At 42.1% G+C, this 24,721-nt stretch overlaps 3 protein-coding genes across 3 annotated transcripts; all 3 read left to right on the top strand.

The window, feature by feature from the left end:
• The first annotated feature begins 891 nt into the window (after positions 1-891).
• akirin1 (akirin 1) lies at positions 892-10,729 on the top strand. Its single transcript, XM_034553637.1, has 5 exons — positions 892-1,262; positions 7,266-7,412; positions 9,057-9,185; positions 9,979-10,050; positions 10,187-10,729. Exons 1-5 carry the CDS (start codon positions 1,058-1,060, stop codon positions 10,195-10,197), a joined length of 564 nt encoding a protein of 187 aa, XP_034409528.1. The 5' UTR covers positions 892-1,057; the 3' UTR covers positions 10,198-10,729.
• Positions 10,730-13,033: 2,304 nt separating this feature from the next.
• Positions 13,034-19,915, top strand: rhbdl2 (rhomboid, veinlet-like 2 (Drosophila)). Its single transcript, XM_034553601.1, is given in 10 exon segments — positions 13,034-13,470; positions 14,468-14,711; positions 16,450-16,598; positions 17,460-17,572; positions 17,731-17,831; positions 18,032-18,092; positions 18,177-18,238; positions 18,808-18,826; positions 18,829-18,879; positions 18,882-19,915. Coding segments are annotated over 9 exon segments (891 nt in total). The 5' UTR covers positions 13,034-13,470; positions 14,468-14,480; the 3' UTR covers positions 18,986-19,915.
• A 2,535-nt stretch (positions 19,916-22,450) lies between these two features.
• On the top strand, positions 22,451-23,919 carry cx55.5 (connexin 55.5). The gene is given in 2 exon segments (XM_034553606.1): positions 22,451-23,507; positions 23,510-23,919. Coding segments are annotated over 2 exon segments (1,467 nt in total).
• Positions 23,920-24,721: the final 802 nt, after the last annotated feature.

The following is a 24,721-nucleotide window of genomic DNA, read 5'->3' as shown; positions in this document are numbered from 1 at the left end:
TGCATAGGTTATGTGATAACAATAATGACTGCATAAGACTTTGTTTAGTTTGAATTAACTTACAATAATTGATTATGCATTTAAAAAGTAAAGATACTCCTGTAAAAGGGAAGCTTATTGCACATAAAACAAACTGTCACATTAAGATGCACACCCAGTGGTGGAGACAGCATAATTTATAAATTGATGGGTGACTCAGTTCTGGACATTGCTACTCAAAACAAGACACTGGTGAGTGTGTAACTGTCTTGATGCATGTTATACACAATAGGTGTGACATGGAACAATGTATTAAAAAAAGCGAGATTAGAACAGAAAGTAATCTATATCCCACAAACTATACACATGCTTTGTACATACAAACACAGTTCATATTATTGGTCACAGAACGATAACTTTTGCTGTATTAGAGACTCTATTCTAAGTCATTATCGCCATGCAGCCACTGTGTTAAGTTTGCAAATAAAAAAAATTGAAAATACAATGTGAAGCTGGTTACTTCGGGACAGCAAATAAATAAATGAATATGAAGGAGATTAAAGAGCAAAAATCAGTCTGGAGTTAATTTTTAATCTACTTGATTTACCTGACCTCCACCACCAGACGTCTCGTGAACCTTCAATTTGAGTTCAACGGAAACTAAAGCTATCTACAACAGCAATAGGGTTGAGCAGCAAGAAACCGTAGCATAAAGACAGCTACAAATTAAACAAATTATAATTGATTCAAATATGTATTACTAGGACAATTGAACAAAATACGTTTGGGTAAGAATGACAATTCAAATCAGTAAAATGTACAATAAAATCTTTTGTAAATATTGGAGAACGCCCCTTTATTCCTCAATGGTACGGTCTGCCATTGTGACGTTTTAAAAATTCAGCAGGCAGGGTCGGCAGTTGGCTTACTACTCAGAGAAGAAAATCCGTTGTTGTGGAGAGGAAGAAAGGCTCAAGAAATTCGAGCAACGTTTAACGTACAAACCACGAGCGACAAACTCCCATTTTTGCGGGTCGTTTTTTCTCCAACTTACTTTTCACAGTTTTCTTTAGCTAACATGGCTTGCGGGGCAACATTAAAGCGGTCGATGGAGTTTGAGGCCCTCCTCAGTCCCCAGTCTCCCAAGCGGAGAAGGTGCAATCCACTACCGGGGACTCCTGGCACTCCGTCCCCGCAAAGATGCAACCTCCGTCCTCCGGTCGACAGCCCAACGCACTCGATGTCTCCTCCGGCCATGGGAGGCGAACACAGGCTCACTCCAGGTAGGAAATTTAAGCGGATTTTACGGGTTTTCCCCCTGCGTTTCAGGGTGGGTGTCATGGGGGAGGGGGTTTGGGTGGAGTGGACTAGAAGGGATAGCGAGCTAACGTCAGTTCATCTGAATGGGGGTTGGAGGCTAACGCTAAACGTTAGCTTAGCGAGGCTAACGTCGGGAAGAACGGGGACGTCGTCGCCAAGTTACCGACACGGATAATGTGTTACGAAGCATAATCAATCAGTGGATTCACAGAAGTAGAGCGGGGCCTCTGTCGGCATTCGTCGGTGGCACATTGCCAGCTCATTGTACTGTTGCATAGTTTGCTGAATTAGCTTACAGTGGCTAAGAGTTGCCATTGAACATATTACCCTCAAAGTTATTTGCATAGCTAACGTTGAATCAAATATCGTAACACATTCTAGAAAGGAACACATTGAATTATAGCTGTATGACTACCCCCTTATTAAGACTTGCCTGTACAATCTGTAGCTATATTATGGACTATGTGGAATAAATCCGGTGATTATATTAAATTAAACATGTATTTGAAAACTGGAAAGCGGTTGAAACAAAAGACCATGCCTGTACTTTAACACATGGGTGACAGTCGAGCCTTTTGGCTCTCCTGACAAGACAAATGGCATCACAGCAGCAGGCACATCATGGCAGGCTGTTAATTAGGAGCTGCCTGGGTAATGTTCCTTGGCTTCATTGCCACACTTGTCTTGAGTTGGGGGTTACCATTATGCACCACAGCCATTTCTATTCCTCCTAAGGCCTGCAGGACATTGTTCATTTCCTTTTATGTCTGTCATCAACTCTCCCTTTTGACTTGAAGAGCTCCACTGTGAGCATTGGACGGGCGTGGGGCACACTAGTAGACACAAGATAATTACTTAGATGTCTGCACTGCGATCCAGGGAGGCTTATTGCATGTGCCAGGCACTCAGATTGGGCAGCACGATAAGTGAGGCCTAATCCTTACGCTTTTTGAATGTTAATTACAAAAAAAAAAAGCTTGACGTCATTGAATTTATTTTATCACTTCATTGCTGTGAAATGAGAGAGGATTACAAGATGGAGACTGCTATACTACCTGTGCTAAGCCATGCTGTTAACTCGTAGATTGTCGTCATGTGCTCCCCAGTGGTTAGAAATCTATTTCCCATAGCCCATCATATTATAAAGCGCAGGGTTACTTAGGGAGCTATTTATCCCCCCTGATGCGAGGAAGTGCAACTGCCTTCCATCTTGTCACTAAGTATTCAAAGTGAACAGATCTAAAATGCACAAATACATTCCTCATAACCAGTTTTTATTGGCATGGCACTGCATGGAGAATAAGTTTTCTTTGATGGTGTTCAGTGATTCATGTTTACTCGGTGGCTTTGTGTTGAGACACTTAACCTCTGTTAAACCTGTTAACTGGGGGTTACATCGCCTGATTTCTTTTTTAAAATGTCATAGATTGACGTAACATAAATAACTAAGGCTGGTCGATTGTTACGTTATTCCTCTATATTTCTGTGCATCTTGACCTAGGTTTCAGTTGACGTTCTTCATGGACGATTTACCTCGTAGGGGAGGTGAATATTAACTTGTTCCCCCCAAAGTGAAATGTGAGCTATTATTGATGATTTTTTAAATTGTAACAATAATCCAACAAGGGCACACAAACTTGTGTGTTTGTGCACATTCTGCACATTAAGACAAAGGCCAGATTGTGGTCTCTGTTGTTCCTGTTTTTTTTGCACTGTAAGAAAAATTGTGCTTTATGGTGCATATCGTTGTAAGATGACGCTGGCGGGCGGTGCACACATCACTCTTAGCAAAAGCCAGGGAGGGTTTGCTGAGGGCATTGACACACACATACACACACACACAGATATGTAGGTGATGATGGAGATGGCTTCACAGCTGGCTTCCTGTGAAAGGGATGGGTTTCGGCTTCTGGTGTACTGTGTAATCGTCATTCTGGTAAGCAAAATATTTCTAGTGATTAAGAGGTGTTTTGTTTCTGAGAAGGGAGAGGGCAGTTCCTTACATTTGCAGATGCCTGGAGGTGAAGACCCATTTGCATGCCCCTGTTATTGCTCACATCATTTATACAGTCCGACTTGCTTATTATGGTTGCCTTGCTAGTGTAGTTATGTTTATGTTCGTACAGAAAATGAATCTTATCTGTTTTTTTCCAGGTTGACTCTTCTGCCGTTGCTTATTTAGCGTGAACCTTATTCAACAGGCTTCTTGTGTATTCCAGTTCTTTCAGATTTGGTCTGTCAAGCTGAACTGCAGCTGCAAGGGTGAAGTAATGTAGATTTGTCTGCTGCAGACATAAGCTCCAGATACCAGGTATTACACTCACCTTCACCCAGAAGAAGTCCCCTTATGGGACGGGTGTCGCAAGCATGCCCTTTCTGCTGCGGTTTGCCAAGTGAAAGCAGTTTTGTATTTAGCGAAAGGTCAGCTGTCATCCCTCCCACCCGGCTCTTTCCAGCTATTCAGGTTTGTGGTGAGCAAGGCTGTGTGTGCCGGGATCCAAACCCTGTCAATGTATCTTTAGATAATCGTTTCATAATGTAGATATGATCACTCACTCCGTTCTCCTCGGTCTCATTCTTATGCTACTAGTCTAGTCTGGTGCTTTGATTACAATTTCCCCCAGATGACAGATGGGGCTGGTGTTTTCCTGAGACTCGTTGTAATCTTAAAGGCTGGACTGGTACTACCCGGCTACAGTTTGGGTAGAAGAGCGGGTGGGTCATAGTTCAGGCCTGAAACCTTGGTCAGACTGCTCGTATATCTTGGGCTAAAGATGGCCGTCTGGTCAGCTCTTTGTTCGGAAGATGTTTTTTTTTTTTTTAACCGTTAAAAAGTCATACTTTAGTGTTTTGCTTTGTGTTCCAAATGCGTTGATGTATTTAGTATTTGACTACTACGAAGTTATACCTTGTGAGTACGCTCTGGTCAGTGTGATCAGAGGGTGTGCATGTCGGCTCTGTGCGGATGCCCGAGTACTGGCAATTAGTTGTGTCCTCGCTGATCTGTCCAGACTTGTCCACGCAGCCACTACACTAGAAGTGGTAGGGAAGCGATCTACTGCACATCGGGCTTGCTATCCTTTTACAATGTAATGTGAGATTTATTCCTTTAAAAACAATTCATTGTTTTGCGATTTTTCCCATGTCTGTCTTTTTTTGGTCTCCTAAATTCTTTACTGCAGAAGGGGGCAACTTCAACTGACCCATTATACATCACAAGCTACTTCCTGGCAGTGGGGACATTCGAAACCTACCTCCCCCCACAATTCTTTCACAGTGGAGGGTGAAATGAAATGAGTCAGCTTTGTTTCCTCCCCACCACCACATCCAATCTATCTCGCCGATCTCATGTCGTATTCACTGTTTGGCCTGTGCCTAAGCCTTTTAGCCGAGGCTTTCTTCACTGTGTCCCCTGGCTCCCGGAAGTCTCTGTGATTGATTGCTTGGCCTGGTTGTGGCAGGGTCATTGTTGCCAAGCAATGCCCACAATTGAGCTACTAGTAGTTGGCAGAGCTGGAAGTGACAGGCAGCAGGAGAGGGTTTTCACTTGTTAGGCTAATAGACCAAGGAGTAGTGTTATTTAATTGGACCGATGCATTCGGGATTAATGTCAAATCCTCACTTGTGAAACTATGAATATTTGACATTTGTCCTCAAGAAATGGGATGCATTTAAATTGATTATCAAAATGACAAATCCATTTTCTGTCTACTAATTGGTTAAGTCATTGTTACAGCTCCATGGGTTGGGTACTTGGCTTTATTACAAATAAAAAGTCCTGTGATATTTAAATAAACAGCCTGTCAGATTAGGGTCCTGTATTGTTAATTTTGGAAGGTTTCGGAGGCCACATACAGCAGAGAGGGTATCCGCAAAGGCACCAGTTCAAAAGTGCATGGCTACACATGACGTGGCTTTCCTCCCCAACCAAACAAGCTGACTGATGAGCAGGCTGAAGTGGCAACATGGCCTCTAGCCCTCCCCACCCAAGATAAATGAGGCAGGGTTCTCCAGATAGAGGCTCAACATGTATAGAGACTTCACTTCCCGTATGAATTGAGTGAGATAAAGTCCTGCCTAAACATTTGGTTATCGGCTCCATTTGAGGCCATGGTGTTTATCTCATTTTTCCCATAACGTTAAGCTTATAATTAGATGTGTGTGTGCTGGCTGTGTTAAGCTGTAACAGCAGCTGCAGCGTAGGTTTTATCCCAAGGAGCATATATTTGAGATAAGGGGGAGGGGAGCTACTTTTTTGACACATCGCATATTTCTGCATGTGTACCTACAATACCGGTTTTACCTTTTATTTTATTAATGTCTATACCTGTGATACATGTTTAACTATAAATTAAGTTAGGCTAATAACTAATTTCTGTTAACAATTAACCTTTTGTGTTATTTTCAAATTTGAGTAATGCAAGAAACAACCAGATTTACACTTTTGTTGACATGTATGCTTGATATTTATATGGTTTGATTCTGTCAATGTAACAAACTGAATTGCAGACTGTCACAAGAGTCAACACAAATCTCGGAATTTGGAGTTTCCATTAAGGCAACAGCAGTCAGCCAGCAGTACACTTGGAGTGAAATGGAGATTAGTGTGTCATCACAGGCAATATGGCAGCGTAACAAATAATACAAGTGGTTGTTGCAGTGTGCAAAAACAATTTTCAGAGAGCCTCTATGCTGTCATGTTGTGCTTTTAGATGTGGGCTCAGGTGCCACTTTCCAGTTTGCTTACTCTCCGTAGATTAAATGATTGTGACAATGCAGGCAGTTTGGAAAGAAACCATCTTTAATTACGTCCCTAAATGCACAATGCTCTATCAAAACCATTGTTGTGGTTTCTGTACATTGTAGAACTTCAGATTCAGTCAGAAAAATAAAGGATATGATATTTTAAGTTTTCTGTACATACTACTTGTAATTGCAGATGATCTTGAGTACTTATTTACTTGTTCAGGAAAACTGAATTTGGTGATTTTCATATGGATTTATCAGGCCTACCGCTTAAACAGTACACAGCTGGCCTGAAACGCGAGAAGTGCTGATTACCATGATTATAGTGAGACGCGTAATGAATGTCCTGTTTTATATTGTTTGCATCGCAGTCACCGAGATGTTTTCACACTAATCCGTTTATTTTGTCCATCCACCAAAACCTCAAGCATCTATATAACCACTAAATAGAATGAGAGGTTTTTACTTTGTTACAGCTTAGTAACTAACGCTGATTTGTGTTGAAGCCTTCTCACCAGCTGTGGTGATGCCGACGTCATAAATAATTTTTGGAAGAGAAGTGAAAGTTATAGTCACAAGATCAGAAAGTGTGTCTTTTAAGTCGGCTGTGTTTGTTTGTTTGTCACAGCTGTAGTGGGTATGTCACTAATGTCAGCCTGTCAACACCTCTACTTGTTGGTTGTTTTTTGGAACCCATGTTGGGTGCTAGAGGAAGTGAACATGGCTTTAGTTCATCTTAAGAGCCCTGTGGATGATTACGCCGTCCTGTAATGGTCCTTATTAATGCTGGAATACATTCAATGTTGTTTGAATGTGGTTGTGGTGGGCACAGTATTGAAAAGAACATGTGTCAAAGACCAAACTAATGAAAATATGATTAATTCCTGTAATGAATCACTATAACCAAAACAAATGGGACAACTGCTACTACTGGATAGATTCCTAATTCCGTTTCACGTTCAAAATAGAGACTTAAATGTCACATTATACACAGTTTATGGTCATTTCATCACAAAAGGAAAATGTTTCAGTCATGAGACTTGTGCTGACATCCAAGCAACAAAGTGAGAGAGTCTGGATTGCATTTGCTTTGGAAGCCCATTGGGAGCACCACTCATAACTGCCAAAGGGTTGAAAATAATATGTGCAACCTTCATTTTTGGGCGTCCTCTGTCCTGGTTTAAACAGGCTGTGTCCTTGTTTCTGTTTGCTCCCTACAGAGCAGATCTTCCAGAACCTCCGTCAGGAGTACAGCCGGATCCAGAGGCGGCGGCAGCTGGAAGGGGCCTTCAACCAGACTGAGGCCTGTAGCTCTAGTGATTCCCCCAGCCCCAGTTCCTCCATCAACGCTCCCAGCTCCCCACCAGGTAGGAGAATTTAGGGTTGACCGTGGACACACACACACACTACTCCAAAGACCATTTGTATGGATGTTTTCCCCAATTCAAACTAACATGCTTTAACATGTGTGTTTTTGTGAGAGCAGTTATCTCGGTCTAACAGTCCAATTATAGAAACTCCTCTCTTTATGCTTTTGAGTACCGTAACATTTTAGTCACTGTTTAGATAATTTTAGCTTTGCTGAGAGCTGTAGGAGGGTATTGTACTTTTGCTACACAGGGGATTTAAATAACATGTCTGCTTTTGTTTTGTTCTGGTTAGCAAGTCCTTGAAGTGACAGCAGAAAACCATCAAAAAACAGACTGGCAACCTTTTTTAGCCTAATCTTTGTAACAGTTAAGAATGATAAGGTCATTCGTTCTGCAAGGCCTGCCAAAAGACCCTTGGCTGGACCTGCATGACCAACTCGAGTCTAAAGGCAGGCTACTGCTGCTCATCAAAACAATCACAAGGGCAGAGGAATTGTGATTCCAGATGTGAGTTTGTGAAAGATGTATAGTTGTTTGTGCCAAATCCAGCCCTCTCCTGAAATGGAGATGTCTCTCATCTGAGTTCAGTCATATCCTGTTTAAATTCCTCACAAGTCTGCTTTCGTTCTCTGAGAATACTGTTGTATTTTTTGGGACGTGTTTCAGATGGAACTACAAGTAAATTGTACTTTCATGCTTCTACTGATAAATGATAGTGTCATGGACTAACTTACTGTGAGCTCAAAACTCAAAGATATGATACAATCTTTTCTTTGTGAACACATTAATAAATCCAGATGTCTTATGGGTAAATGTCCAAATCAATTTCTTTCTTTTTTCAATTTGTCCATACAGGCATAATTTTATGCTCTACTTTAGTTATGTACTGAAAAAAACAACTTGTATAAATTAGTGGCTCCACTGGCATCTGAAATGCGTGTAGATTGTGATGGCTTCAGTTTGTTTCAGCCCATCTTTTGTTTGCGCTTGTGCCCGTCAAAAAGTCTAATGGTTGATCATTTATATGGACGAACATGGTGCCTTTGCTTTTTCCTCCTCTTCGGAAAACTAATTTGTGCTGCAGCAGTCGCGTTGCAGTTGAGCACAATTTTGGCAGTTTGGGTGCGAGATGTAATCCACGCCCCAGGTCTTCAGGCTCCAGCGTGGCTCCTCATCACTCTGCAGGATGGTCTCATAGATCACACTGACTGCACTGTTACTAACCCGGCCTCTTTCTGTCTCCGAGACGGCCATTAAACCTTCATCCTCGCTCTGCCATACTCTCCCGTGATTTACAAACATTCTAGTCTAAACGGCTTACAGCGGACCTCAAAGACCACTGGGTAAAGGATCACCGAGCTAAAGCTGGCTCCAGTTGCACCGTGAAAGAGACATTGGGGAGAGAGAGAGAGAGAGAGAGAGAGAGACAGGGCGGGAGACAGAGAGGGAGGGCCCACGTTAGTGCTGCATGACCCTGTTGGCTGGCAGAGGAGAGGGACGACGGAGCGCAAGCTGTAAATGTGCACCTGGCCAAGCACCTATTTCTGGAGAGAGGACATTTCTGTCTGAGTGACTTATCGCTGCGCCATCGATGCGAGTGGATCAGCCCTTTCATAGCCGATCTGATCTTGTGTTTCTCAGGCGCCTCAAGGAAGGACCAGCCCTCGTTTACACTGAAGCAGGTGAGCTACCTGTGTGAGCGGCTGCTTAAAGACCACGAGGAGAAGATCCGGGAGGAGTACGAACAGATTCTTAACACAAAACTCGCAGGTAAAATGTATAAAACGTTGCTTTTGTTAATGCTGAATACAAAACGTATATGAAAAAGCAGATCTCCCTTTTCATGTGCGTGCGTGCGGCCCCACAATTCTTTCTGGCGGCAAAATCTAAAGTGACGTGTCATTCGGCCGTTCACAAGAACAAATGATCATGGCCGCAGATCATGTAAATAAGGTATTTCATAAACTATTTTCTGCATATTCTTATAATATGCCTATAAACCATAACAACAAAGAGTGATATGAGACACTGTTAGTGGGAGATCGTATTTAGTAGCGTTGCACAATCCCTTGGTTTCACTTTTATTCTCCTTTCTTTTATATTCCAACCTTGTCGTTAATAAAGTATTTGAACCAGGTTGCTTATGTTGTTAATGAAGTAATACTTTGACCCGGGTTCTTCATGTCGTCTGCACAACACTATAAGAACATGGACGAAGTATCTAAGATGTCCTTTTTTGTAGTCCATCTCCTGAACATTGTAGTTTTACTGCTGCAGACCGATGTCACTAACATGCGCCTGCCGTCGCCTCATAACTACGTAGTTTAGTAAAAGGAGTCTGATTCTCTAAACACCGCGGTTGTCTTTTCCTAACTCCTCATGACTTCTCCTTCCCATCTTTCCTTGGAAAAATACTGAGGAATAGACATTAGGAGGTAATTATTTGACTATTCGACCCCAGCCACAGAAGAAGAGATCTAGCCGTTTTCCTGTTCAGTTTTAGGCAAAGATGTTGTTTGTATCGATAGCACTCCTCACTGTTTTAATCTTCTTCTTTTTCCAGAACAATATGAATCTTTTGTGAAATTCACACAAGACCAGATAATGCGAAGATACGGAGCCCGGCCTGCTAGTTGTAAGTTTCCTAAACCACCAATTTCTTCACTGTCAAAATATACATTTCTTTGTATTAATGTGTGTTCTGAGTTAAAAAAAAAGTTTACCTGATTTATCGTCTCTGACTCGAGTATCGATCATTTTATGCGTTTCAGATGTCTCTTGAACTCACCGTGATGAGATCCCAGCTTCCTCTCACTGGACGGCTGCTCTTCTACTGCCCTCCCCCGCCCCACTCCTCTCTGCCTCCCCAGTTGATTTTCATTTTATTTCCCTATCCAATCTCCCCCTCCCCCATCTTAAACTGTTTGGGTGCCATTTGTTTATCCTCATTTTAATCCACATGTTGGTTTCTTACTTTAAAACTATTACTGCTGGCCAAAAGTTCGAAGAATATGAAAGATAAACTATGTATGAAGCCCTTTTTTGCCCCTCTTTTTTTAAAAATTGTTCATATGCGCTTTCTCGAAATCCTGACTAAAGCAGATCTGTGTCAAATCTTTTGCCGGCGCTGTAGAAAAAAGCTTTTTGGCTCTTGTGATAATTCTGTATAATCTTCCAGCAGCTGTATTTAATGGCTCCTGCTTCTCACAGTGCCCCCCCCTTTTCTTGCCCCCCCCCCCTCTCCCTCACAACTCATTACCTGAGAATGTGGATTTTTCTCCCTTTTGAAAAAAATAAAAGTTCTGTGATTAAAATCTGTTGTCTAGGACGTTTTCTTGAAGCCAGGATGTATCTTTAGTGATATGGGTAGTTCTTCTCAGCAGATGAAGATTGCCCAGTTGAATTGTTGATTATTTTCAATCAACAATGTTTCCATTTTCCCCGAGCACTTAAAAGTCTTCTCTTCCACGTTGGCTGAACAATTACATTTAATCAAGACGATCTCCCCGAGAGCTGAAGCCGGTGCTTTTGTGATCCACTTTGTGCCAAACTTGGTTTATTTTTTCTCTCTGTTTAAATCATTGTAAATGTGATTATTTTTTGTTTGGAAGACTGGACTTTAAAAAACAAAAATAATAATAATTATTGTATTTTATTGTCCACAAAATAATAATTAGAGTAAGTCAAGTAATTGGACGAGAACAATTGTTAACCATGAGGTCCATATAGTAGCTGTTCTGGACATGTAAGGATCAAAAGAAAAGACTAAATGTTTTCTCAAAGGGATTCTCAGCCACGATTGCGAGTTATATCTGCGTTTTGTTTTTTTAATTTAAATTTATGTATTTAAGAAATTACAATAACATGATTAATAAATGGGAGTCTGCATATAAAAAGCAGCATTTATTACTAGAAATCTCCAGTTGAGACATTTAAAACGCTTCCTTTGTTCTTCATTGTGGACTCTACTTCCACCTTGTGGTTCATTCAAGGCAAAGCAACATTATAAAATAAACTTCACTTAATCAGGCTACACACTTCACTTAATCAGGCTACACACCACTGAATCAGTCAGGCTACACACTTCACTTAATCAGGCTACACACTTCACTTAATCAGGCTACACACCACTGAATCAGTCAGGCTACACACTTCACTGAATCAGGCTACACACTTCACTTAATCAGGCTACACACTTCACTGAATCAGGCTACACACTTCACTGAATCAGGCTACACACTTCACTTAATCAGGCTACACACTTCACTGAATCAGGCTACACACTTCACTGAATCAGGCTACACACTTCACTGAATCAGGCTACACACTTCACTTAATCAGGCTACACACTTCACTGAATCAGGCTACACACTTCACTTAATCAGGCTACACACTTCACTGAATCAGGCTACACACTTCACTGAATCAGGCTACACACTTCACTGAATCAGGCTACACACTTCACTTAATCAGGCTACACACTTCACTTAATCAGGCTACACACCACTGAATCAGTCAGGCTACACACTTCACTGAATCAGGCTACACACTTCACTTAATCAGGCTACACACTTCACTGAATCAGGCTACACACTTCACTGAATCAGGCTACACACTTCACTTAATCAGGCTACACACTTCACTTAATCAGGCTACACACCACTGAATCAGTCAGGCTACACACTTCACTGAATCAGGCTACACACTTCACTGAATCAGGCTACACACTTCACTTAATCAGGCTACACACTTCACTGAATCAGGCTACACACTTCACTTAATCAGGCTACACACTTCACTTAATCAGGCTACACACCACTGAATCAGTCAGGCTACACACTTCACTGAATCAGGCTACACACTTCACTGAATCAGGCTACACACTTCACTGAATCAGGCTACACACTTCACTTAATCAGGCTGCACACTTCACTTAATCAGGCTACAAACTTCACTGAATCAGGCTACACACTTCACTTAATCAGGCTACAAACTTCACTGAATCAGGCTACACACTTCACTTAATCAGGCTACAAACTTCACTGAATCAGGCTACACACTTCACTGAATCAGGCTACAAACTTCACTGAATCAGGCTACACACTTCACTTAATCAGGCTACAAACTTCACTGAATCAGGCTACACACTTCACTGAATCAGGCTACACACTTCACTTAATCAGGCTACACACTTCACTGAATCAGGCTACACACTTCACTTAATCAGGCTACACACTTCACTGAATCAGGCTGCACACTTCACTGAATCAGGCTACACACTTCACTTAATCAGGCTGCACACTTCACTGAATCAGGCTGCACACTTCACTGAATCAGGCTGCACACTTCACTGAATCAGGCTGCACACTTCACTGAATCACGCTACACACTTCACTGAATCAGGCTACACACTTCACTTAATCAGGCTGCACACTTCACTGAATCAGGCTACACACTTCACTTAATCAGGCTGCATACTATTTGAATATATGACAGCGTGGATCAAAGATGGTCGCATTGTGTGTGTGTGCGTGTGTGCCGGGCTCCGTGTGCGTGTGTGTGTGTGCGCGCGCGCCGGGCTGTGTGAGTGGAGAGGTGGGGGAGGAGAGCTGATCTGGATAACGTATCTGTGACGTCACCGATCCCAGGTGTGGCACGGGGAAACAGGTAGGTTGCTGATCGCGCGCGGGTTGCAGACTTCGCCGTGTTTCCGTGAACTCACCTGGAGTGGAGCTGAAACAAAGGCATCACGTATCAAGGATCGTCTGCAATGAGGACGGAAGCTTCTTGCAGGAAGAAGCAAAGAAAGGTCTATAATTATCTCCAAGTGGCTTTGCTTCTTCTTCAGTGAGACGGACGGGCTGACGGAGAAGTGACTCCGCTGCTATCATGGAGGAACGGTGTTGAACACGCTATTGTTTAAACTCTAGTAATGCATGTCAACTTATTCACTCTTCAACGAACATTTAGTTTTTTTTAATTAGTTTGGTCGAATCTATATTTTTTCGTTCGGGACCGCTTGGAGCCATCTGCACTCTTCCTGTTGACATTGTCGGTGAGTAAAGGCCAACGTTAAGTCTAATTCATTCAAACCAAATGACAGGAAACGTAACATGTGGCTAAAGTGTGACTACACTTTACATTCAGTTGTCAGGATTCGTTTTGGTGTCACCCACAACATCACTATTATCACCAGCAACGCCCTGTAAACAGGAAACGCTAATTGGCGGACTGACTATTACAGGCCACCGTCAGTGTACTGCTACTGTATCTATCTGCTTCTGTCTAGTCCGATTTCACACGAATATTAATAGTATTTAAATAATCAGGTCTTAAATTAGGAAGTAATACCATTTCCTTACACTTGAAATGCATCTATTTGATAGTGACATTTAGTGAGCATTTTAAAGATCATGTACACCTTTTAGTACATTTCTGTGACTGGGGTCTGAAAGTACAGATGTGTAGTTGTATTTTACTTTGTCAGTGGAGTTGCAACAATTAGTCAATTACTCAACCAGTCAGACAGCAGAACATGTCATAGTTTTATTATTTTCATAATAAAATAAAATATTTTTCTGTTTTGCTTTTCTTTTTTGCATTGGGTTTTGGACAAAACAAGACTCATGAAGACAACACTGGGAATTCTGAATGGCATTTTTCATTATTTTCTGGGTTTTCTTTATACATAGAATGATTAATCCTATTTAAAATACTTGTTAGTTGCAGCTGTAGTGATCAGTTATGTCTATTCGTAGGACAGAAGTACTGGAAATATAGATTTGTATTAATTTATAATGATTTACTTTTCTTGACTTCAAGTACTAATAAGGGTGGGCAATATGGATAAAATCCTCTATCACAGTAAATGTCATTTTACATCTCAATAATTTATTAGCTGGTTTATCAAGTACCCCAAGCTAAAACTGGCCTTGCCGTATGTCCTACCTTCATGAAGGTTCTAATGTTTTTGTTGAAGCTGTACAAGAGAGGTGTTGACTCATCTATGTGGTTAATTTGGAGGATGCCGTACTGTTTCATCTTCTGTGTAGGGCTGGAGCAGGGATGGAGGCCATCGACCTCGAGCAGCAGGAGCCGCTCCCGGTGGACCGAGACGGGCGGCGGCTCGGGAGTGCAGCCGACTGGCCCGATGGTGACAGACAGATGGGATGTTGCGAGAAGTTCCAGCGGTCTGTCTCCAAATGGATGCTTCCAGAAGACTCCCGGAGCAAGTACCTTGAACGGGCCAACTGCTGCCCGCCCCCCATCTTCATCATCCTCATCAGTATTGCAGAGGTAGCTGTGTGCCCTGGATGTTCACCACACACGTATCACATGAGCACTGGGACCATCAGTATGGATTCTGTGATCTAATTCCACACGCAGCCTACATTTGTGTTATATGCTGCCGGGGCGTTAATTGTATAGATTGGCTGTGATTGTATGTCGTGGAGCAGATATGGAGGTGAAGTCGTAGAAGCCCAGCTGGGATATTGTTTTTGAAGTGTGGCATTTAGAAAAACAGCAATGAGTGGCCGGGCGCTATGGAGATAATCAAATATCTCTCTAGTTTTGACCAAATATCTCAATATCGATAGTGTGACAATATTGTTGATCACTGGTGCTTTCACGAAATATTTACATAATGAGATTTCTGATGAACGATCACCAGTGATGAGGATCTAATAATAATAATAAGCTAATAATAGAACAGAGAGAACTGTCTGGTAAGTTCAGAAAATTACATAATGTGTTACTGTAATGCAACCCTTAAAACCAGGAAAAGTTGACACTTATGCCATATTACGATATCCAAAATAGAAGACAATATTTAGTCTCATATCAAAATATCCATATATTGATGAGCGTTCATTTTCTTCTTCTGAATGTCCTGATTCATAAAGTGCACACTAGCAGGCCGTAGGCATTGTGGGGCATGGAGCCGTAGCTTTAGGTAAGACCTGCTGCAGCTGATCCTCACTGGTGGGATTCCTGAGTGCACACAGAACGCACACTGTGTCTTTTTGACTTTTTAGATTCAGGTAAATAAAGTGTGGAATGTGGAGGATCAGTGGGTGATTTGTTAAAATAGCATGTGGGGGGGGGGGGAGTATTTAGCAGTAACTAAGAATAATACATGGTAGTAGTTGTAAGCAGATATGTGTTTATTATTGTATTTGTTAGCAACAAATAAAACAGATAATGAATGACAATAGTAAAACTACATTTTTGACAACTTTTGATGATTAACACTTCCTTCTAGCTGCTTACAACTACATTGTGTGTTTATAAACTATTTATTAAGTTTCTATATTGTGCTTATTAATGTTGAGTAATGGAACTTGAAGTAAATAGTCACCTATATTTTGTCTAATTTTTAAATAGTCTTTGTGCACATGATACAAATGTTTGTGTGTTTTTATGTTTTTTGAAAACACAAATTTAATATTTTTAATTGAATTGATTTGTATATTGACTTTACATTATTACTACTAGTGGATAAACCATACACATAAATCATTTAAAATCCTGGAACAAAACTGCTGGTAAAGTCTGTTTGGCTTTTGCATCACTCTGTTTCTTATCAATGAGTGTTTTTTGAACACTTGCCTATTCATACTTGAGGATGAACAGCTCATTCTCCGCTCACAGATGTCCAATGTCACTGCTTTTGAATGTCTGAAAACTTTCTTTTGGGGGGGGAAGGCGGAGGCACTTTATTTACCCAGAGGGGATCGACTGAGCTGCAGCGTTCTTTTTCAGCATGCCATCGCTTTTTATTCCCACCGATGCTGGCAGATTCAGACGTATGAGCTGCTATGCACGATCCCACTGGGGGATCTTCTGCGGTCGGTTAAACACACTTCAACATCTGTAATTCTTGATCCTCCTTCCCCTCCTTATTTTCTCAGCTGTTTGGGATTTAGCTTTGTCCCCCATCTTACTGCTGCTGCCAACTGTAAAGTTTGACTTGATTGGAAAGCATCTTGTTCTTTCAGACTAACTTGTGCGTACACTTTCTGCTCTTCGTCAGCTGGCAGTGTTCATCTACTACGCTGTGTGGAAGCCTCAGAAACAGTGGGTGACCCTGGATGAAGGCATCTGGAAAAGCCCCCTAACATACAAGCCTGGAGAGAGGGAGGAAGCATGGCGCTTTATCTCCTACATGTTTGTCCACGCCGGGTAAGCAGGGCCAGGCCTTTTCAGATACCTTAATTACACCATGAACGCTTGAGTCACATTGGGGTATGGACAAAAAAACAACCCACAGACACTTTACAGTATCATGGCCACGAAGCTCATAATCTCTGCAGAGTTTTTCTTTTTGCTATGCTGTCAGGTGTTGATTCAATTCGGATGTCGTGTTTGAGTGACACCTCTTTACTTATTACAGCGTTCCTGTGTTTGGTATATGTCGTCATGATTTTGACACCTGTTCCCACATTACCTCATATTCACAGTTACAAAGGCGAGGAGCAGAGTGCTATTAGCTTTTCATGGAGGCCGAGTTGCTGGCACATCTGTCAAAACACGGCCAGAGCCGAGTGATGTAGCAAGCGCACAGTCTGAAAAAACAATCATGTGCACATAAGAAGCAAGACGACAGGAAAACCCCAAATCATGAGCAATTCATCTGTGCTGTGGACCCTCTTTGTTGTCCCAAAACTATTAAAAACACGACAATGAGCCGCACTGTTGCACAAGATGACACGTTCCTTTCTTACAATGAACACGAGCACAACCCACACACGCCATCCTGCTGCTAGAAATACACAAATGCACCAAATGGGATCTGATTCCCAGATATTTGCCCTGTGAGTTACATCTGTTAAAACCTGCAGTGCCCAACTGTTCTTATACGTTTGGGATTTGTTTTTGGGACCTGTGGGATTTGTTATCAATATCAAAGCTATAGAAAAACACCAGTCTTACCCTCTAAAAGCCCAACATTGTTTTTAATGTCAACTTTACCGCTGGGCTACAGGTGTTTCTGATATTGTGTCCACGATGAAGTACATCCTTCTCTTCTTCGCCTGCCTCTAGTATCGAGCACATCGTGGGAAACCTGTTGATGCAGCTGCTGCTGGGCATCCCGCTGGAACTGGTCCACAAAGGATTTGAAGTGGGAATGGTTTATATGGCAGGCGTCCTGGCAGGTAAAAAGAAAATCACCTGTTTTTTTGTATTAATTTAGTATACATTTATTTGTTCAGATGTGGCTCTGTCGTTGCACAAGCAGCTTGAGCGAGCTGGACTTCCTCTGCGTTTGAATGCAGCCTGGCGTCTAACACTGATACTCTCCGTTTCCCCGCAGGCTCGTTGGCCAGCTCCATCTTTGATCCTTTCAGTGCTTTGGTGGGAGCTTCTGGGGGTGTTTATGCCCTCATAGGAGGCTATTTTATGAACGCAGTGGTGGTGAGTTCAAAGTGTTTACGTTACAGCCCAATGTTACAAATGACATATTAAGATAATTTGATCATTTCATGTATATTTTGAACCTAAACATTTTCAAAGAAAAGACCAGATGACAGATTTCATTGACAAAAGGTTGGCTGATAGCATAATGTGCACAGTGTACAGTAGTAGCTCACTCAAATGTCTGATTCATTTCACAGAATTTCCGAGAGATGATTCCTCTTCTCGGAGTATTTCGTATCCTCGCAATAGTGATATTTGGTATGTTCTCCTGCGTGTTTTGATATGTTGTCTAACTGCAGTGATCACACTTTCATAATATTGAATACTGGTTTCTTTCGCTAGTTGGCACCGATTTTGGATTTGCCTTCTACAGAAGATTTATCTCAGACGAGGCTGGTTTGAAGGTATGTTTTCCTGCCCCTGTACAGTGGAGGACTCGAGCGTGCCCTTTTCAAACCGGCTAACCTCCCCCAAGCTGTCAGTGTGTGGTGATGGATGTATCTTGCTTGTGGCCACAGGCGGCATTAGTAGCTCTTGCTGGGACTTGATTATTCTTCCAGATAAATGCCTCTCTGTTGGCACGAACTAATGAACAAAGACTAAGACGCTTTTCATACAAACTGCTTCAGACCCAGTAAGCCACGTTGATAAATGGTGACTCTTGTCCTTTGACTCCATAGTTTCAGCAACTACACTGCTTAAGTATCTTCTTCCTGTTGGATGAGGCTTGTTTGTCTTTCTAACTGATTAGCAGACTCTAAAAAGCTGATTCCTTGTTACCTCCTCCATGTTGTTATCTCCCTTCCTTTTCCTTTGTGTCTTTTTGCTTTCTTTTGGCTGTTAATCTGGTTAATGGTTCTGCAAGTATTTTGGGTTTGAGGTCGGATGACGGGAGCCGGCGGTCTGTGTTCTATTTCATTTGGGTAATTCCTCCAGGATAACTGAAAGCTCACTTCATCATCTCCCCATCTAGGTGTCTTTTGTGGCTCATTTTGAGGGATCGCAGCCGGGATGACCAGCGGCTACGTCTTCTTCAGTGCCTACAATAGAGGCTAATGAAAGACCCACGTTTCTGGCTGTGTATAGGTGTATACGTGTTGTTTGTGGTCTTTGCTGTGGTCTTCAACATCTTCCTGAGCCCGGCATCATAGGACCATTTTTAAATGTTAAGCTGTATTTTACTGATCTACTGAAGGGTTCAGTGAAAAGTTGCTTTTCAGTGACTTTTGTCAAAGTGCACAGGGTATTTTTTATTTACTATCCGATTGTCTTATTTTGGAGCTGAATTTGTGAGTTCAAGGAGAAGGGTGCCTCCTGCTGTTCATGTGTAACATTGCAGAAGGCATATTTTCTATCTTTAGACGATGTGGCGCAAAACGTGCCTTAAATTAGCGAGTCATTTAAATCTGAATTAAATGAGCATTTTAATGTTATTCATGTTTTAATGTATGTGAGTTTCTAGACCTCTTTGACCTTCATCAGGGAATTAAAGAACACAATGGTCCCGATTTCATGTCATTTTTCTTTCATAGAATCTTTTTTTTTTCTCAAACTGTTAACTGAATTACAATTTTCTGTTGTATATTTTCTGTTGAATCATCAAGGATTCTCTCTTTTGGACTTTCAGTCTTCATGAAATGTGTTTCTCAGGAAGTCTCGAGCCGTGGCTTAATGCCACGTTATTGTTTCAGCCACTTCCTGTTGACATGACGTGACCTCATTTTGTAAACCTGTTGATTTATTTTCCCGTCATGCTGATTGTTTTTAAACCTTGGAAGTACAACACTTTGTCTTGTTTTACTGCAGTCTACTTTATTGGAATAACACAGTGGTTGATGTCGGGCGATACCCCAACTTCACTTTAGGGAAACATTCTTTGTTCAGTCTTGGTACATTTTTTCTGTTTCATAAGTTTAAAAATGAAAACTCTAATATTACTGGTCTACTACTGGTGTGAGAAGGGCATCGGGTGCAGTTTGTAATTCAGAAATAGAGCTCATGTTGGAAAATGTACCTTATGTAAAATCACAGGTAAACTAGGACCAAAGACCAAACTAGGTTTTACATTTCCACAGCTTAATGTCTTAAAAAAATAAAACAAGTTTTGTCAAATTGAATCTTTGGCAGCAACTGATGACTGATTTCATCTGATGAATATATACATAATTAACATTGAAGACTACATTTCCCTTGGTTGTCCAATTCATTGGCAATAAGCAGGTAACGTGTGCACAGCAGCCGGCTGTTTGATGCTGCAGAGTCTCCCTTACATGTTGTGATTGTACCTGAATGTCGGTGACTGCTTTCTACACTATGTGGAGAGTTCTATAGTTTCCAAACACAGCTCATCAATATAACTTAGTGCATCAATATCTATTATATATATATATATTATCATGTGCTTGTTTGCCTTGACCCCGAAACAGTGGGAAAGTGTATGTTGTCCCATAGTGCAGCAATCGAAACATCTGTTGTCACTGGACAACACTGCTGCCCACATCAGGATTTCAAGCTCTCGGATCCTAATGAAATGTTTGCTGCTAAGCTATCATGGCTGAAGTGTTTTTGCATTTCTTATTGAAAATGTGGCGCTTCACATTAAAGAGTTGATCTTTCTTTTAAGAGTTTCTTAATTGGGTTTGGTCAGGCCCACCCGTCCTAAAGACAACAGATGCGATGTCGTCAACGTGTGAACATCTTGTCACTTAGTTTAAGGTAAAGTGACAATCTTATAAATCATATTGGTTTATGAGCATTATTTAAGACATATATACTATGATATATACTACACCTAATGTATATAGTATATAATACCTAATAAATAAATATGTGTATATACTGTGTATACTATATGTGTATATATACACATATATGTATAAACATTTAGTGTATATATATAATATATATCGATGGACTGGCGGCCTGTCCAGGGTGTCCCCCTGCCTTCGCCCTATGTCAGCTGGGATAGGCTCCAGCGCCCCCGCGACCCTAATGAGGATAAGCGGTATTGAAAATGGATGGATGGATGGATATATATATATATATAATGTATATAGATCACTGTATCCACAGCCTGGGGTTGAAGTACATTTTTCTGATTGAAAAAGGGGAAATAACATTTGGATTTTCCCAATACGATATCCAGTATGACCCTCCTGCACCCTTAATGTGTTTTGTACCAGACTGGTTTGAATCGATCCTGATCTGCTGGCCAGAGTGAGAGGTTTAGGTCAGAAGGGAAACGTTCAACAAACATTTCATGTCGTGGGGCTGAGAAGCTGTGATATCAAGACTGACCTCAGATAATAAGCATATTTAATCACACAGAGGCATTTAAAGGTATTTAGAATTGGACGGCGTGTGCTGCGGTTGGCAAGCACACTAATCCATTGTGATAGATTTCTTGTAAATGGGGATAAAAATAAGGTGTCAAGTGCATGAGAACATATTTAAATCCAGAGCAGGGTATGAAATCAGACACATTGATTACTTTGCTATAGTAGAAAACTATTGATTGTACAAGGCCTGGTTAAATAAGTGACTGGTATTGATAATGTGGGGGATCCCAAACAGAGGGACTGTTCTTCTTCTTTGTTTGCAAATACAACTCCAACAACACAGTCTTGACAGGTTGGTTATTTACGCCCACACCTAATATACAAGTCATGTGAACCAAAATAACATGTTCAGTGAGTTATGATCTCTGCTGTTGAATGCATGCCGTATTTCTGTTGGAAAGGGGAAAAAAAGACAAAGAAAACCCCATCCCTGATCTGCAAATATTGAGGTCAACATCATTACTCATCATTGTGAGGCCATGATTTAAATGCATGGGTGAAGCTGTCGTTATTGACTTTCTCTGGTCAGAGTAGTGTTGGCAACCTTCCAGCAACCGCTCAGTTGTTCCCTCTTTGTTTCGAGCAACACTGGGGGGGGGGGGGGGGGGGGGGGGGGGGGGGGGGGGGGGGGGGGGGGGGGGGGGGGGGGGGCACTTTGCATGATGTACAGGGACTCGTGTGGAGGGTGGTAACAAGTTCAAACTTTGTGGTGACCGCGTCACGGCTGCATGACCCGAGGAGATTTAAGTCACCACCGGCAGTCTGTCCACGCCGCTGCAAGGTAAACAGAAACGGCGAGTGCACAGAACTCCACCCTGGCTGATATGATGCAGGGGATGCTGGATGAACACGTCTACTTTACATAGATTTTTTAAAAATATTTTACAAATATGTGACATTGTGCAATTTTTGCTTCACAAGCTTCTCCAAGCTAATGTTTCATTTTTTACAATTAAAAGGTATTGTAATTTCTTGATACTTCCTTTGTTGCTGGGAATTTTAAATGAATATTTTAACTAGTTTTTCATTTGTTTGGTCTTTTGCTCTTTTAATACAAATGTTCTTTCATATTGTGTTAATCTGAAAAGATTGCTTCTTTTGCCAACATGCCTTTGCTGTCTATCTTAAAAAACTTATTTTCTCAAAGGTTGACTGTACTGTTCCATTGTACTATTAACTTTTTACGACAATTTTAAACGGTTTCAGCAGATTTTCTCCTGCACTTATTTCATCTCTCTCTGTCACTAACTTTCTATCAGTCACAATGGCATAGTGAAGATGGGGGACTGGAACTTCCTCGGGGGGATTTTGGAGGAGGTGCACATCCATTCCACGATGGTCGGCAAGATCTGGCTCACCATCCTGTTCATCTTCCGTATGCTGGTCCTCGGCGTGGCGGCTGAGGACGTGTGGAACGATGAGCAGGCCGACTTCATATGCAACACTGAGCAGCCCGGATGCAGAAATGTCTGCTACGACCACGCTTTCCCCATCTCCCTCATCCGCTACTGGGTGCTGCAGGTCATCTTTGTGTCTTCCCCCTCGCTGGTTTACATGGGCCACGCCCTCTACAGGCTGCGGGCGCTGGAGAAGGCCCGGCAGAAGAAGAAGGCTCTGCTGCGGAAGGAGCTGGAGCTGGTCGATGTGGAGTTGGCAGAAGCCAGGAAGAGGATGGAACGGGAAATGAAACAGCTCGACCAGGGGAAGCTGAACAAAGCTCCTCTGAGGGGCTCTCTGCTGCGTACCTACGTGGCTCACGTCTTCACTCGCTCGATTGTAGAAGTGGCCTTCATGACAGGCCAGTACCTCCTTTACGGCTTTCACCTCTACCCCCTCTTCAAGTGTGAGCGAGACCCTTGTCCCAACGCTGTGGACTGCTACGTTTCCAGGCCGACAGAGAAAAGTGTCTTCATGGTGTTCATGCAATGCATCGCAGCAATATCCCTCTTCCTGAACATCTTGGAGATCACGCACCTGGGTTACAAGAAGATCAAAAAGGGCATATTGGACTTCTACCCTCACTTGAGGGACGAGAGGGATGAACTTGACAACTACTATGCCAACAAGTGCAAAAAAGAATCCATCGTGCAAACATGCACCAGTGCACCCCGAAGGGCTACAATGGCCTCTGCACCAAGTGGCTACAACCTCCTGCTGGAGAGGTTGCAGGGCACAGCGATGTACCCAAACCTTATCAAACCTTCAACTTTTCTACCTCTTCAGAGCAAGCTGACAACTCAGCAAAATATGTCTGATTCCAGATGTTCAGCTCAAAGCCCCCCGCATTGCAACTGCACCTTGACTACCAACAAACCCTGCTTCCCATGCTGCGACTCCCCGAGTCATTTGTTGCACCCCCCCCCCTAGACAGTAAAGAGGATGGTGGCACTGGAAGAGGGAGTCCAGACTCTCCGAAATGCACACAGAAGGCAGTGGACACCTCCGCGACGCTGCCAGTGAGTGCATCGAAGAGGCCGTGCAGGGCTCAAGTCGCCATTAAGTGCTCCACAGTGTTGGAGAGTAAAAGCTCCGATACGGATTCATGTGGGGGTGCAAACGCCAGCCGTGGACGTCCCTCCGCTCAGACAAAGTCAGATGGGAAACATCAGAGCCGGCCGTCCACCCCGGAGTCACTGGACGACTCCAGCTCAGGGTCCGGGCACAACCCCAGACCCCCTTCCTTCAACTGCAAAACATCAATGGCCAGTAATGCAAGCAGCAGACGAGCAGCAGACCTGCAAATCTAAACTTTCAAACCGTTTCCCGACAGCAATCCGTGTCACAAGTGTATTGACTGGACCGCCAGATCTACATTAAGGATTTTACACTAAACTGCCTCCAATCTGGTGAGAGTTTGCTCCTATTTCTGTTTTTCTGTCAGTCTAATTAATATGGCTTGCTTTAATACCCCATTGGAGTAATGGAACTGACATCTATAAATGCTTTGGGTGACATCTTACATTAATAAACAACAGAGGACCTTGTATAGTATGTTTTATATATGTTTCAACTCTTTTTGGAACAAACCTGTATTCTATTGTGACTGACTGCATGCACCGCTACCCAATTAGCATGACAACTGACCATCTTAGTGGTCCAATACAAGATCAGGCCTGCACTGTCAAATATAGATGGAATATATGTCAGAAATGGTCTTTTTCATTGAAGTGTGACATATAAACATTGCAAGATGGTTTAGTCTGAAGTTTGTAGTTCAATTTCATCTCTGTGTTTTAGGGCACTAGCAGGGTGTAGTCTTCACTAGTCAAGTTTCCCCAAGCATATCAATAAGCAGATAACATTAGCAGCATTGACCTCAATTACAAGAAAGCTATTGGATTACTGTTGATAGTGTTGACTGAATTATTCAATCTGATTAAACCTGGTAGAAAACCAGATGATCTCTCATCTCCAATGTCTTCATTTGTCTCCATAATATTATCACTCTCATTTCTAAACTTGTTTGTTTCCTGAGAAGATTTATCCGAAATTCACTAATAAAAGGCCCAACTGATATTGTTTTTTGAAATTAGTTTAATCAGCGATACA

The sequence above is a fragment of the Cyclopterus lumpus genome, chromosome 16 (genome assembly GCF_009769545.1).
Source record: "Cyclopterus lumpus isolate fCycLum1 chromosome 16, fCycLum1.pri, whole genome shotgun sequence".
Taxonomy (NCBI): domain Eukaryota; kingdom Metazoa; phylum Chordata; class Actinopteri; order Perciformes; family Cyclopteridae; genus Cyclopterus; species Cyclopterus lumpus.
The sequence above is the reverse complement of the archived record's forward strand: the minus strand, read 5'-3'. Positions and strand labels throughout refer to the sequence as shown.

Coding starts and splice junctions, on each gene's coding strand:
- akirin1 (XM_034553637.1), top strand. CDS start 1,058: ATGGCTTGCGGGGCAACATTAAAGCGGTCGATGGAGTTTGAGGCCCTC. Junction 1,263..7,265: donor CGAACACAGGCTCACTCCAG/GTAGGAAATTTA, acceptor TGCTCCCTACAG/AGCAGATCTTCCAGAACCTC. Junction 7,413..9,056: donor CGCTCCCAGCTCCCCACCAG/GTAGGAGAATTT, acceptor TGTGTTTCTCAG/GCGCCTCAAGGAAGGACCAG.